The 12,184-nt window shown below is 33.5% G+C and overlaps 1 protein-coding gene across 1 annotated transcript; it reads left to right on the forward strand.

The window, feature by feature from the left end:
- The first annotated feature begins 7,809 nt into the window (after nucleotides 1-7,809).
- On the forward strand, nucleotides 7,810-12,184 carry LOC108219702 (ABC transporter I family member 6, chloroplastic). The gene is made up of 7 exons (XM_017393202.2): nucleotides 7,810-8,165; nucleotides 8,494-8,544; nucleotides 9,344-9,565; nucleotides 9,893-10,015; nucleotides 10,833-11,009; nucleotides 11,583-11,674; nucleotides 11,776-12,184. Exons 1-6 carry the CDS (start codon nucleotides 7,878-7,880, stop codon nucleotides 11,667-11,669), a joined length of 948 nt encoding a protein of 315 aa, XP_017248691.1. The 5' UTR covers nucleotides 7,810-7,877; the 3' UTR covers nucleotides 11,670-11,674; nucleotides 11,776-12,184.

Genomic DNA, 12,184 nt, shown 5'->3' on the forward strand with positions numbered 1-12,184 from the left:
TTTGATGCTTTATTGATGTTTTATTTGTGAATTGATTGTGATGTATTGGCGCTGGTGAAATATTGTTGCATATTTCTTAAAACCACTGGTGCTAATATATTTTAGGTGCTTAATATTCTGAGTACAAGGGAGACAACATAATCTTTATTCTGTCTCATATTTATGTTCTGGAGTGGTGAGTTTCTTCAAAGAAATTTTCTTATCATTTGATTTCAACAATTGGTATCCACTACTCTATTTCATAAATATTTCTTAGAATATTTTGCATCTATACATGTAGCGTCATAGGACGAGACATTGATTATCTTGTATTTGTGTACTTGGTGATCTTTGTCACTTGCAACGTCTGTTTTGACGATGTGCTAGTATGAGGCCTTTTCACTAATTAGTGTGGCGAGTGCTTTATACACTGTAGCGCATAAATTTTCTTGTTTTCTTTTTAAAATTGTAGTGAGAAACAGGAGTCTGTGTCTTTTTCAAAGACAAGTTCATTTAAACCTTTTATGCATAGATTCAGACTCTCGTACTCAAACCAGTTTTTAATGGAAAACTTTGATTCTTTCATCGGTTGTGATTGTCATTCTTTATGAAAATCATTTTTACAATCACAACTGATTCATTTTTCCTCAAAAGATTAAATGCAATTGCTTTCATTTAAAATCATAGATTTTCTAAAGTGCATTTATATCTCATTCTGTTCTTCGGAACTTTATTAGCCTCTTGGCTTTCCTAGATAGTCATAAGGTTGAAAACCAACAATCTTTATCCCAGACTATAAAACCAAATTCAGAACACATCCCAACTTTTCCCCTGGAGTAATAAGGAACTTTTCAAACAAACAGTCAATGAGGGAGAAACTGTACTCGTTGCAGCAAATAAGGATGTGAGGGATAGTGTACCCACAGCTCTACCTCTCAAAGAGAAAAGGTGTTTTTGAACTTGAGGTAACTGTTGCTCATCTGTATTTTCTCAAAAGAATATAGAGCTGAAAAGGCAATAAAACAGTCTCTGGAATCATTCTCTCAACAGAATGAGTCCATTGAAATTCGCTCGTCAGCCAGAGCATCTTGTATTGAGTCAAGCACATTATCAGTAATCACTCTGATGAAGAGCCTAAACAGATATCTCATGACACAATACAAGAGAGTGCACAGTAAGGTTAAAGGTTTTGTTCCAGAAGCAACTTCTTCATTTACCATTTTACGGTAGATAAGATGATTGATGCCTTTACAGGTGTAAGGAGGAAACGAGGATCTCAATTGCCAAATCTTCAGGATTCTCGTCTCCCTCCCCAGATAAGAACAGATCTGGATCCAATCGGAATAGATTTCCTATTTATAGGAGATCGGCAACTCTCTGACTATGAGTCAATTTATTGATGAGTCAGTTGAGGATCGGGGATTTATGAAACCCCATTGCACCGCCAGTGACCTCTCTTGAAGGGGCTATGGTGATTTTCTCATGCAGGTACAGAAGACCATACTTTGAGTGCTGAGAGAAACACTGTGAGCCAAACACTGAGAGTCAAACACTTGGTGAGATTCTGAGAAGATTCAGTGAGATATTAGAATGAGAGATATGTGAGCATGAGTGAGTGCAAACACATAGGATTTTGAGAAGAGTGAAACACTTGTGAGGTACATATAATAATAATTGGTATTGAAAGCTCACATGTTGTTGAAAGAATTGACGGAAGCAACTACGGTTCATTCCATTTCACGTTGTGAACTTATGGTTGATGATTCTCTTGAATCAAGTGTCTTCACAGACATTGAGGAGGACTTAGGCCTTTGCCATAATTAAGCCTTTGTCTAACCTCCCAGAGCAAACAACTCTAGATCCTTAATTGGATAAGCCACTTAGTGGTTGGCAACTTGTGGACCATGATTCAGATTTATCTGATGAGTCTATAGGGACTGGGAATTACGAACTCCCATTGCACCACCGGTGACCCCCTTTAAGGGTGGCTAAGGTGATTTTCTTGCAGGTACTCAGCATTTTGGAAGCTCAGTATTTGTGTGGAGGGATACACTTACAGAACTCGTGAGTGACACCCTTACCCAAAAACCGAGAGAAAATTGAGTGTTGAGTGATACACCTGCAGAACATTTTAGTGAGACACCCACTAATTACCAAATTTATACCTAAAGACAAAGTGGATGTTGTTACTGGAATGTCAGTTCTTATTCATTACTTTTCCGTTTGGAACCTATTCTTTCAGCATAGGGACCAACCCAATCAAAGTAAACCCTTCTTCTGAACTCTTTCTTCGACCCCAGCTTTAGCGTTGTTTAGTTCTCTATGGGGAGATTATCTTTTGGTACAGGAAGTATTGTACACGTTCCTTGACCTATTTGATACCACATATCCTCGGAGGATTCCACAACTAAGGGGGAGAATATATTTAGGGGGAGAATATATGAAAGGGGGAAGAAAAAGTAAGTTAGCTTTCTTCTATTGTCTACAACTAAGGGGTACTCTTTAGCTGTGTACTACTGAGGGGGAGATTCTTCTTCAACTAAGGAGGAGGATTGATCTTTCATCTAAGGGGAGATAGCTACTTATCACCAAGGGGTACTTGATCAAGGTAATGGGAGGAGAAGTAATAACAACTCATGTACACCTCACCACTGTGTTGTATCTTTATTCAGGTGGTACGTGGTATGATTCCTAAGAAACAGTGGCATTGGTTCACCACTATCTCTGACAGAGGGAGAAGCATAAGCAAAGACTTGTTCTTTACTTGTGAGGAATCATGGTGATACATTTATTCTTCAGAAAGTGGTAAACAGGAACTTATTCATCATCATTGAAGAATTTAAAGAAGCTGCTGATTGTTCTTTGCATAATGGAATGTTTTGAATTCTCTTCAAGACAAACTATGAGGATTATCTGGCAGGAAAGCAAGAACCAGAGAAATAAAGGTGATATGCACATCTGTTGTTTCTATTCATGAAATCTGGAAATGTATTATATGATCCAGAAACTTTGTAGCATTATTTACTAGTCCAGGACTTTACTTTTTCTAGTGTTAGTTGAGTTATCCTCCAGAGGATTTGCTTGTTATGATTAACAAACAAATAGGGGGAGATTGTAAGTCTAAATGTAAAGACAACCCTATCTGTTACATAGGGATAATAACTCAACAATAGAACAGGACAAGTAAATAACACTACGCCTGCACCGGAATCGGAAGATACGAAGACAAAGGTTGAAGAAGCCATCTACAGTCTTGAAGGAATAAGTTCACTGGAAGAAGTTCATTAATATGTTCATGCCTCAGTGAAGAATAAAGATTGAAGTATTCAAGATTGTGGAAGCAATGAAGATGTTGTTCAAGTACTCGAAAGATTTCAGTGCAACCCCTGAAGCAAGATATTTCTATGTATCTTGGTTGGTTATTTATAATCAACAAACTGAAGCATAAACTAACCCGGAACCGACTGATCAATGTTTGCTGACAAAGACGGTACAATGTTTAACTTCAGTGTTAGTCGCTTGTGAACCAGACCAGTGCACTAAGCGTCAGCACGTACGGAGCTTTGCAAAGTATTTATCGATCGAAGAATTGATCCAGTCATATCAAGTCATTTGTTCCAAAGCCAAGTCAAGCCAAATGCCAGCTATGCCAATGCTTACTGCTCAAATGCCATATGTCAAAGCTTCCACAGAAAGCCATATCCAGAAGTGACATTTTATATATGTGTGCACTTATATATTTGTATATGTACAAATATAATTATATATGTATATATGTATATTTAATTAAATATAATATATATAATATATATGTATATATGTTTTTTAAACATATGTATATGTATATTTATATGTATATATATTTAAATAAATATATATGTATATAGTATATGTATTTATATTTTACATAAACATTTATATATTTAAGTGTATATATATTATATTATGTACATAAATATGTGTATATTTATATCTATAGATAATTATATATATATACCTATATATATATTTATATTTATATTTACATATAATTTTATGTATATTATATATATTTAAATATATGAGAATATATTTAAATATATGTATATATATATATTACTATATGTTTATATAAATATTATTTATATACATTTATATATATATCTTTATTTATACATATATTTATATAATATTATGAATATAATATAATATAAATATATATAATGGTGCAAATTTGTCTAAGTGATCACTACAGGGGAAGCATCATCACTGATGAAGCGCAAACTTTGACTAAGTCAAAGTTTGCGCCTCAACCTTCCTTTAAACACTTAGAAAATTTCTAAGTCACCACTGTCACACTAAGGATGAGTGTTTGGCGCAAAGTTTGACTGAAGGGAATGGCGCCACCTTTGACCAAAGTCAAAGGCGCAACCTTTGACTTTGTCAAACTTGGCGCTAACAATTCTCCTGAATTGTTTTTCTAAGTAAGAAAATCCACTGGGCACAGAGGAGAGTCTCCTGGAGCGCAAACTTTGACTAAGTCAAAGTTTGCGCCTCCAACCATTATCTCTAGGCGCAACTTTGAAGAGCTGTGGAAAATTCTAAGTTGATCAACACTGTGGAGCACTGTATAAGCGCAACTGTTGACTGAAGTGGCGCAAAGTTTGACTTCTGTAAAGGTGGAATGTATTTGAGGCGCAACTTTGATTTATATATATATATATACTCATATATATGTATATGTAAGTTGCGCCACCCCTTGGTATTTTCTGAGTTAGATTTATTTTTATAAATCGAATCCGTCCAGGACGAACTCAAGTCGTCCAGGACGAACTCGTTAACCATGGTTAGTTTATGAAAGCCTATAAATATGTGATTGTGGTTCTCACAATTTACATCATCCTTCGGGATGGATGGCCAAGTGCTTTGCACAAACTCTCTCAAATATACACACACCCTAGCCTAGTTTTGTACCATAAATATTTGTAGTGGATAGGGCTTGTAATATTTAGAGGAGTGGTCATTGTAGCCAACCTTCGGGTTTGGATTTGTAGCACCTTCGAGGTATTTATCAATATACAGATATACCTTGGAAAATATTGTGTGTTGGTTTAATATTTTCATATCCTCAGAAACCGACCCAATAAATATCCGGAACACGAAACCCATTACAGGACTGCAATTTATTTATCCGCAAGATTCGAAAGAATTTTAAATTGTAGTGAGTATCGTATTCAACCCCCCCTTCTACGATACTTTGGACCTAACAATATATATATGATTACTTTTAAAATTTTAATTTTTCCCCATAAATTATATAAATTTTAATATTCTACCTGATTTTCGACTAATTAATACAGTTTTGACCAATTAATCATCGATTAAATTTACCGAATTTTACCAAATTGGAATAAAAAACCGTTTGATTATCGATTAATCGGTTAATCGGCAGATTTTTAGATATTTAATTATTATAAAATATATATATTTATATGATAAAGGCTCTAATTTGGCCACAATCTCATTTTTTATATTAAATTTTCTATAATTTTAGATGAGTGGTAATTTAATTATATAATAAAATTTTAAATAGTGTATATTTTTTGTGTTTATATTTTAATAAAAATCATAATAGTGAGGATATGCGAACATATGGACATCACCATAATATGATTTCAAATATAAAAAATATAAAATTACAATTTAAAAAAGATGAGCAAAAAGATATAACATATATTAAAATAATAATTTAAAGCAGCTCGTGCTTTGCACGGGTTAAGAAGCTAGTTATATGATAATGTATTGTTACGAGTGTTTTTAGTATTTGAAACTGTTTATAATACTAATCGACTCCACATTTGTAGACTTGCAGTACCAAAAGGAGAGTACCAAACCAAAAAATATAACTCAAACTTTGGAATACAAATTATACCCGTGTTGGCTTATTATAGTATTTCAGTAATCTAATCAATCGAATTTCAACGTAATTTTGTTATCTTGGTTTTTTTGACAACAATAACTTTTAAGATTAGAGTTAGAAAGGGTTATGTAATGGTTATACTGAAATTAAACACGTTAAAGTTAAAAAGAGTTATATGAAGGTTCTTGTTAAAAACAAAAATTAAAATTATATATTTATAATTTTATTTATAACATCGTTATAATTTTTTTAATGAGATATTATATGATAATGTATTGTTATGAGTGTTTTTAGTATTTGAAACTGTTTATAATACTAATAGACTCCACATTTGTAGATTTGTAGTACCAAACCAAAAAATATAACTAAAACCTTGAATTACAAATTATACTCATGTTGGTTTATTATAGTATAGTATAGATAGCATAGATTATATATTTAATTTTATTTTAATTTTATATCAGAATATATATATATTTGTATTTTATTTGAAATTAAACAAATTTTTAGTAGTTAAATTCGTAAGAAACTCATTAATGATGATTAAAAAAAACTTATAAAGTGCATAGGTGCAAAGATATGTTTTAGAAAAGTTTAAATGTCATTTTGTTGTGATCAAAAAGTCCGTTATAATTTAGAAAAATCTATAAACAAGTTCAACCACCGATCCATCCATCAGTGAATGAATGGAAAAGGGTAATGTGGCTTAGGGTAGACGGTAGTATCACTTAAGTTAAAAGATTAATTTTATAATGTTATAATTTATAAAATCATTATTTCTTATTCTTTTTTGTGTTAAGTATTATTCTCAATATGTTTTAATATTTTTTAATAAAATAAGTCCCTCTCTATTTCTATTGGACATATTAAAAAAATTATGTTGATATATATAATTCAGGACTAAAAAAAAAAATACATATGTTGCTTTTTCAAGAGTCATGATAACTCTAGAATCTCCTATCCCTTTGATTCAGCCACTAAATATAAAAGTAACGGAGGAAAAGTGACTCTTTCTTTGTGGTTTTCCTGATGCTGAATTTTCAGGGGTAATTCAGCAGCTTCTGTGGAGTAAGAATTTAAGGCATTCACTGTCTTTATCCCAATTCCCAAGTGCCGGTGGTGTTGCTATATCGTTCGAAGCCACTGCAAACAAATGATTTGCACCAGACTATTTGTTCGTTGCAGCCATAGCACTTACCAAGTTACCATCCTTCTTAGCATAGTAAATTTCATTGAGGATTATCAAATATCAAATGTTTGTGCTAACAGAAGAATCTGATGAAGTCTGAAAAAAACAATGTTGTTGCAGTGCAGTTCAGGACTTGTGTTTAATTATACATTCTGCTCTAACTCAAATCTGTGCCATATTATGATCTTTTCAGTACTGAAGATATTGTACAGTAATGCATCTAGGCAAATTGAAACAAAAAAGGAAACATTTTCAAGTTAAAATGCTTATGTTATGAGTAAACAGGTAAGCACACAGACCAAGCACAATAGTATAGCAGGACAATGATACTGCATTATCTATGTTGGTGGGCTAAACAAGATAAATTATTTACACTAGTAGAACAAATTTGACCATTTAAGCTGTTTTTCATAAATTAAAATACAAAATAGAATCATAGTATAAAATTACATTCCTTCAATTAACAGAAAATTAGAATTATTTTTCAAATACTGGGATGAATTTTATTATTATAAAAATTCCATCTAAATGTTTTCATACATAAAATTTATACGCGAACTCGCCTTAAATCGTTTGGAAACCTTTTCTCAAACTATATAATATTTAGTTGAAATTATATTTGAATAAATACAAATTAATGTGATTTGGAAGAAAATACCCTGGACAATAATGTGGTAAACACAATAACCATTTGACTTCATTTTTTTAATATTAATCATTTTCTCGAAAAAAAAAATATCCCTTGAAAATGTATATGTATATGTATATGTATATAGTAAAAATCTGTAAGCATATTTGATTCCGATTACAATGGCAGTTCTCAACTATTCTTCCCCTTCACCTCCTTCTCTGATCTCCTCTTTCAAGAACTCGACATCGATTTCACACTTATTTACCGTCCCTGCCACTCGCCGCCGGAGTTTTCCCTCTTTCCGGATAAAAAGCAGCCTCGCCGTCGAATCTCCGGCAGCTTCCGGCACCAGCAACGGCGGAGAATCACCCAAGATTTTGTTGCAAGTGAAAGACTTGACTGCAGTTATAGCTCAAACTGAACAACCCATTTTGAAAGGAGTCAATCTTTGTATCTATGAAGGAGAGGTCAAAAGTTTGTACCTTTATATGCATATTGTGTGTGTGTGTAATTTTTGTGAATTTTAGTTTGTTTTAAGAACTTAATTGATTATTTTGTGTTTTAATTGTTGGGTTTTGTTGTTTTTAGTCTTGTTTGTGAAATTTGATGTTCATATATGTAAATGTGTGGAAAGTTTGTACCTTTATGTGCGTGTGTGTGTCTGTTTTTGTGGGAATTTAGTTTGTTTCAAGAATTTCGTTGACTGGATTGTATGATGTTGTTTGTGGAATTTGATGTTTAATGTGTTATTATGGTTAGTGATTTTTGTTTAATTGTGATTATGATTTTGGATAGGTTCATGCTGTGATGGGGAAGAATGGTTCTGGGAAGAGCACTTTTGCCAAGGTTGGGTCTTTTTTCTTGTTTTTTCTTTTTTTATGTTTTTCCGATCAGCTATCTTTGGCATAGTTTAGTTTCTTATATGGTTGTTAAAGTATGTGGTGGTGTGAATGCATTTGCAAGGTTTCTTATATTTGCTCTTGAAAATTCATTTGAATAATAATGGATTTTAACAAAAATTCTGACAAAAGTGTTAAAAATCTTTTATTCGTGCATATATATTTTTGTGCGCATGCTTTTGTATGAACCAGCATTGGCACCTAGGTGAGTGACTAAAGCTTTTAAAGAATATTCTATTGCCAAGAGTTTCTTGTGAATAGTCTCTTGCTAAGAGTTTCTTGACGTTCCCAAACCAAATGCTATTTTTTTTCTTGTGTTATTGAGTGAGCTGAGTGACATAGGTGCACAAGAGTACTTCATGCAACAACCATTTTTTTAATGGGCTCTACGGATGATGCCTGCTGCTTTACCAACGAATTTTTTTAATGGGCTCTACGGATGATGCCTGCTGCTTTACCAACTAAATAAAGGAGCATTACTTTGGTTGGATTTCGTGCCAGATAGGTTTTATTTACTGCTAAATTGAGCCGTAGTGTCGAACACGAAGCAGGCAGAAGATACCTCGGGGCACCAAATTTTTTTACCTTTGACTACCCACCCTAAAGTTTATAGCTTTTGTTAAGAAATGTTTTTAATCATCTGATAGTTCTGTATATCAACATCTATGTTTCCTTTTTTTAATATCATTTTTAATAATGACAATATTTGTAATATCGGGTACATTTTGATAACTCATATGCTGCAGGTTCTTGTTGGCCATAAAGATTATGAAGTTACCGGGGGTAGCATCGTGTTTAAAGGAGAGAACTTGCTTGACATGGAGCCGGAGGACAGGTCAATTGCGGGGCTTTTTATGAGCTTTCAATCCCCAGTTGAAATTCCAGGAGTGAGCAATATTGATTTTCTCTTAATGGCATATAATGCGCGTAGAAGAAAGCTGGGATTGCCAGAGTATAGTCCTATTGAGGTGCTTGTTTTTGAACTTTGGATATCCACTCATGATGTTTCTTAGGGTTAATGTGACCTTCGTATGATCTTTGTACTGTTACCATACATAAAAGTTTTATAATGAAAACGAAATCAGAATGCGGACATGGAACGGGAAATGATAATCTCCATTACAGTTATTTATATTTTTGCTATCTATAAGGAAAATAATTTTCTATTAAAGGTTTAATGTGGCAGGGCAATAAAAATACTAGTTCTTTCTGAGTCATTAAAGTTTTAGCTTCACAAGAACAAGCAAGGGTTTCATTTTGGTTGACTGAGTAACTGCTAATATTTGTTCTTGCAGTTCTATGCATACATCATGCCAAAGCTTGAAGTTGTGAACATAAAGCCAGATTTCTTGAACAGAAATGTGAATGAAGGATTTAGTGGTGGTGAAAAGAAGCGTAACGAGATTCTACAACTTGCGGTATGTACATGGCATCTTGATAATTTGCAGTTTCTATCTGAAGTTAGACAGACCTCTGCTGATAAGATCTTTGGAGGATTTGATCTTGGATTATATAATATAATTGAAAAGATATTAGTTATACATGTTATATTACGTTAAATGGGCTGGGATGAAAACACTGTCTTATCCAGCTAAGATGTCAAAACCATTATTTATCTTATTTCTTACATTTTCTAACAAGATATAATTAGAATTTTGTTTCGGTAATTCCAGATATACAGTGACGTATTTTGAATAACTTTGCTTTCTAGTCTTCCTGTAATGTACAAAGGGGATTTAGCCTCTATGTACATTGACATTTAGTTATATGTTGATAAGATGCATCATGCATACGGTGTATTTATTCTGTATCTGTATCAGTCGATGATTATGTGCACAGTGCACTCAGTAATATTGTACTGGTTTAAAGATATTGTACAATTCTACCCCGAGCAAGGAAAGAATTTCATTAGTTCATTGTTATCATGTTTATCTGCTCTTCTTTCTTTTTCTTTAAGCTCTTCGTTCTATCAATTGTACTTCTACCAAATTTTTATTTGAGAACCGAGACTTCCCCTGTGGTGGTTGTATGTAATAAACTTTTATTAAGGGAACAATCCATACTTGTGGCACACACATTACTAAATGTCCTTGCAAATTCATCAAAAGCTCATCAGCCCTTTTACTGGTTGAAGGGAAAGTGTACACCTCTCGGATGAGCAAGATTATGTATTTCAATGTGTCAAAAGCATTCTTCATATGAAATTATGAATGACTTTACCTCTCTTTGATACAGGTCCTGGGAGCAGAATTGTCCATTTTAGATGAGATCGATTCTGGTTTAGATGTTGATGCACTTCGTGATGTATCGAAGGCCGTAAACGGACTCCTGACCCCAAGAAAATCTGTTTTGATGATCACCCACTATCTTCGGCTTCTGGAATATATTCAGCCCAACTACATACATATCATGGTTAGCAAGTCTTATAAATTTCTGTACTCTGTCTTGTTAGAAATTGAAATCAGGTTTATATTGATATTTTTCCTGCCACTCAAGTTAGTGGGAACTATAATTCACTTTTAGACGCCTCTGGAGTTTCTTATCTCAACCTTGAGTGAACTGGTATAGTGGAAGGCAGTGATATAACTTATACGCAAAACATGTGGTTTATGCATTCATGTGTAGGCACTTAGAATCTTAGTGTATTGCATAAAAAGTATTGTAATTTTTAAGTTCATTAACTTTAAGACTCAGAGGTTGTTTTCGAGGCTATGCCTTAATGTCTTATGCTTTGCATCCTCATATAAATAAAGCAAATAAAATATCCTCCCTATTTTAGTAATTAAACATAAACGACCTTTATTAACAAACAATATGTGTCATTAGTTCGTTGTTTGTCAGAAGGGTGTTAGCGGTGAACTAGCTTGGTTTTTTGTTGTCTTCACAAGGTAGTTGGAATTGCATTGCTATATTAGAACAGAGGCATTGTTGAAGTTTTTAAATTTTGGGTTTATTTATTAACAGACTCCTGTTTTTTTTTTTTAGGAGGATGGAAAAATCATCAAGACAGGAGATATATCTATCGCGAAACTTCTTGAGAAAGAAGGGTACAAAGCAGTTTCTGCAACATAGTGCAGGTATAGAACTTGCACCCCCCTCCCTGTCTCTCTCACTCACTCACACACAGACAATGTGTTCCATTATCTGATTGAGTGGCATGCATTGTTCTCGTTTTCAGCAACAATTTTGCCATCTTTGTTTTTACCACATACAAAGGAGCATGTAGCGATAGCACAGGATGGAGTTTCTTAGGAGGCAGCATCTGCAGCCATTTTGCAGGTGTTTTGTAGTACCATATAATACATTTGTAATGTAACCTTATATACCGATGTGGTTGTACGACACACCATGTTCAGTACAGCACATCTGGAGCAAGCTGCAAGACTACGCAGAAGCTCAGGGGAAGTACATGTTTGATCTTGTGTTGAATAATCATCGTGTCTTGTGTTTAGTTTTTATCTGCGGAGGCTCACATGTAAACATAAACTGCCCATAATACTTCTGTTGAAGTGTTTAGGTTGTTATATGTAAAAACATGTCTTTCATAAACATTCACTACGTATATATGGTGGAATGAGCATTCTTCA

This window comes from Daucus carota, chromosome 5 (genome assembly GCF_001625215.2).
Source record: "Daucus carota subsp. sativus chromosome 5, DH1 v3.0, whole genome shotgun sequence".
Lineage (NCBI taxonomy): Eukaryota > Viridiplantae > Streptophyta > Magnoliopsida > Apiales > Apiaceae > Daucus > Daucus carota.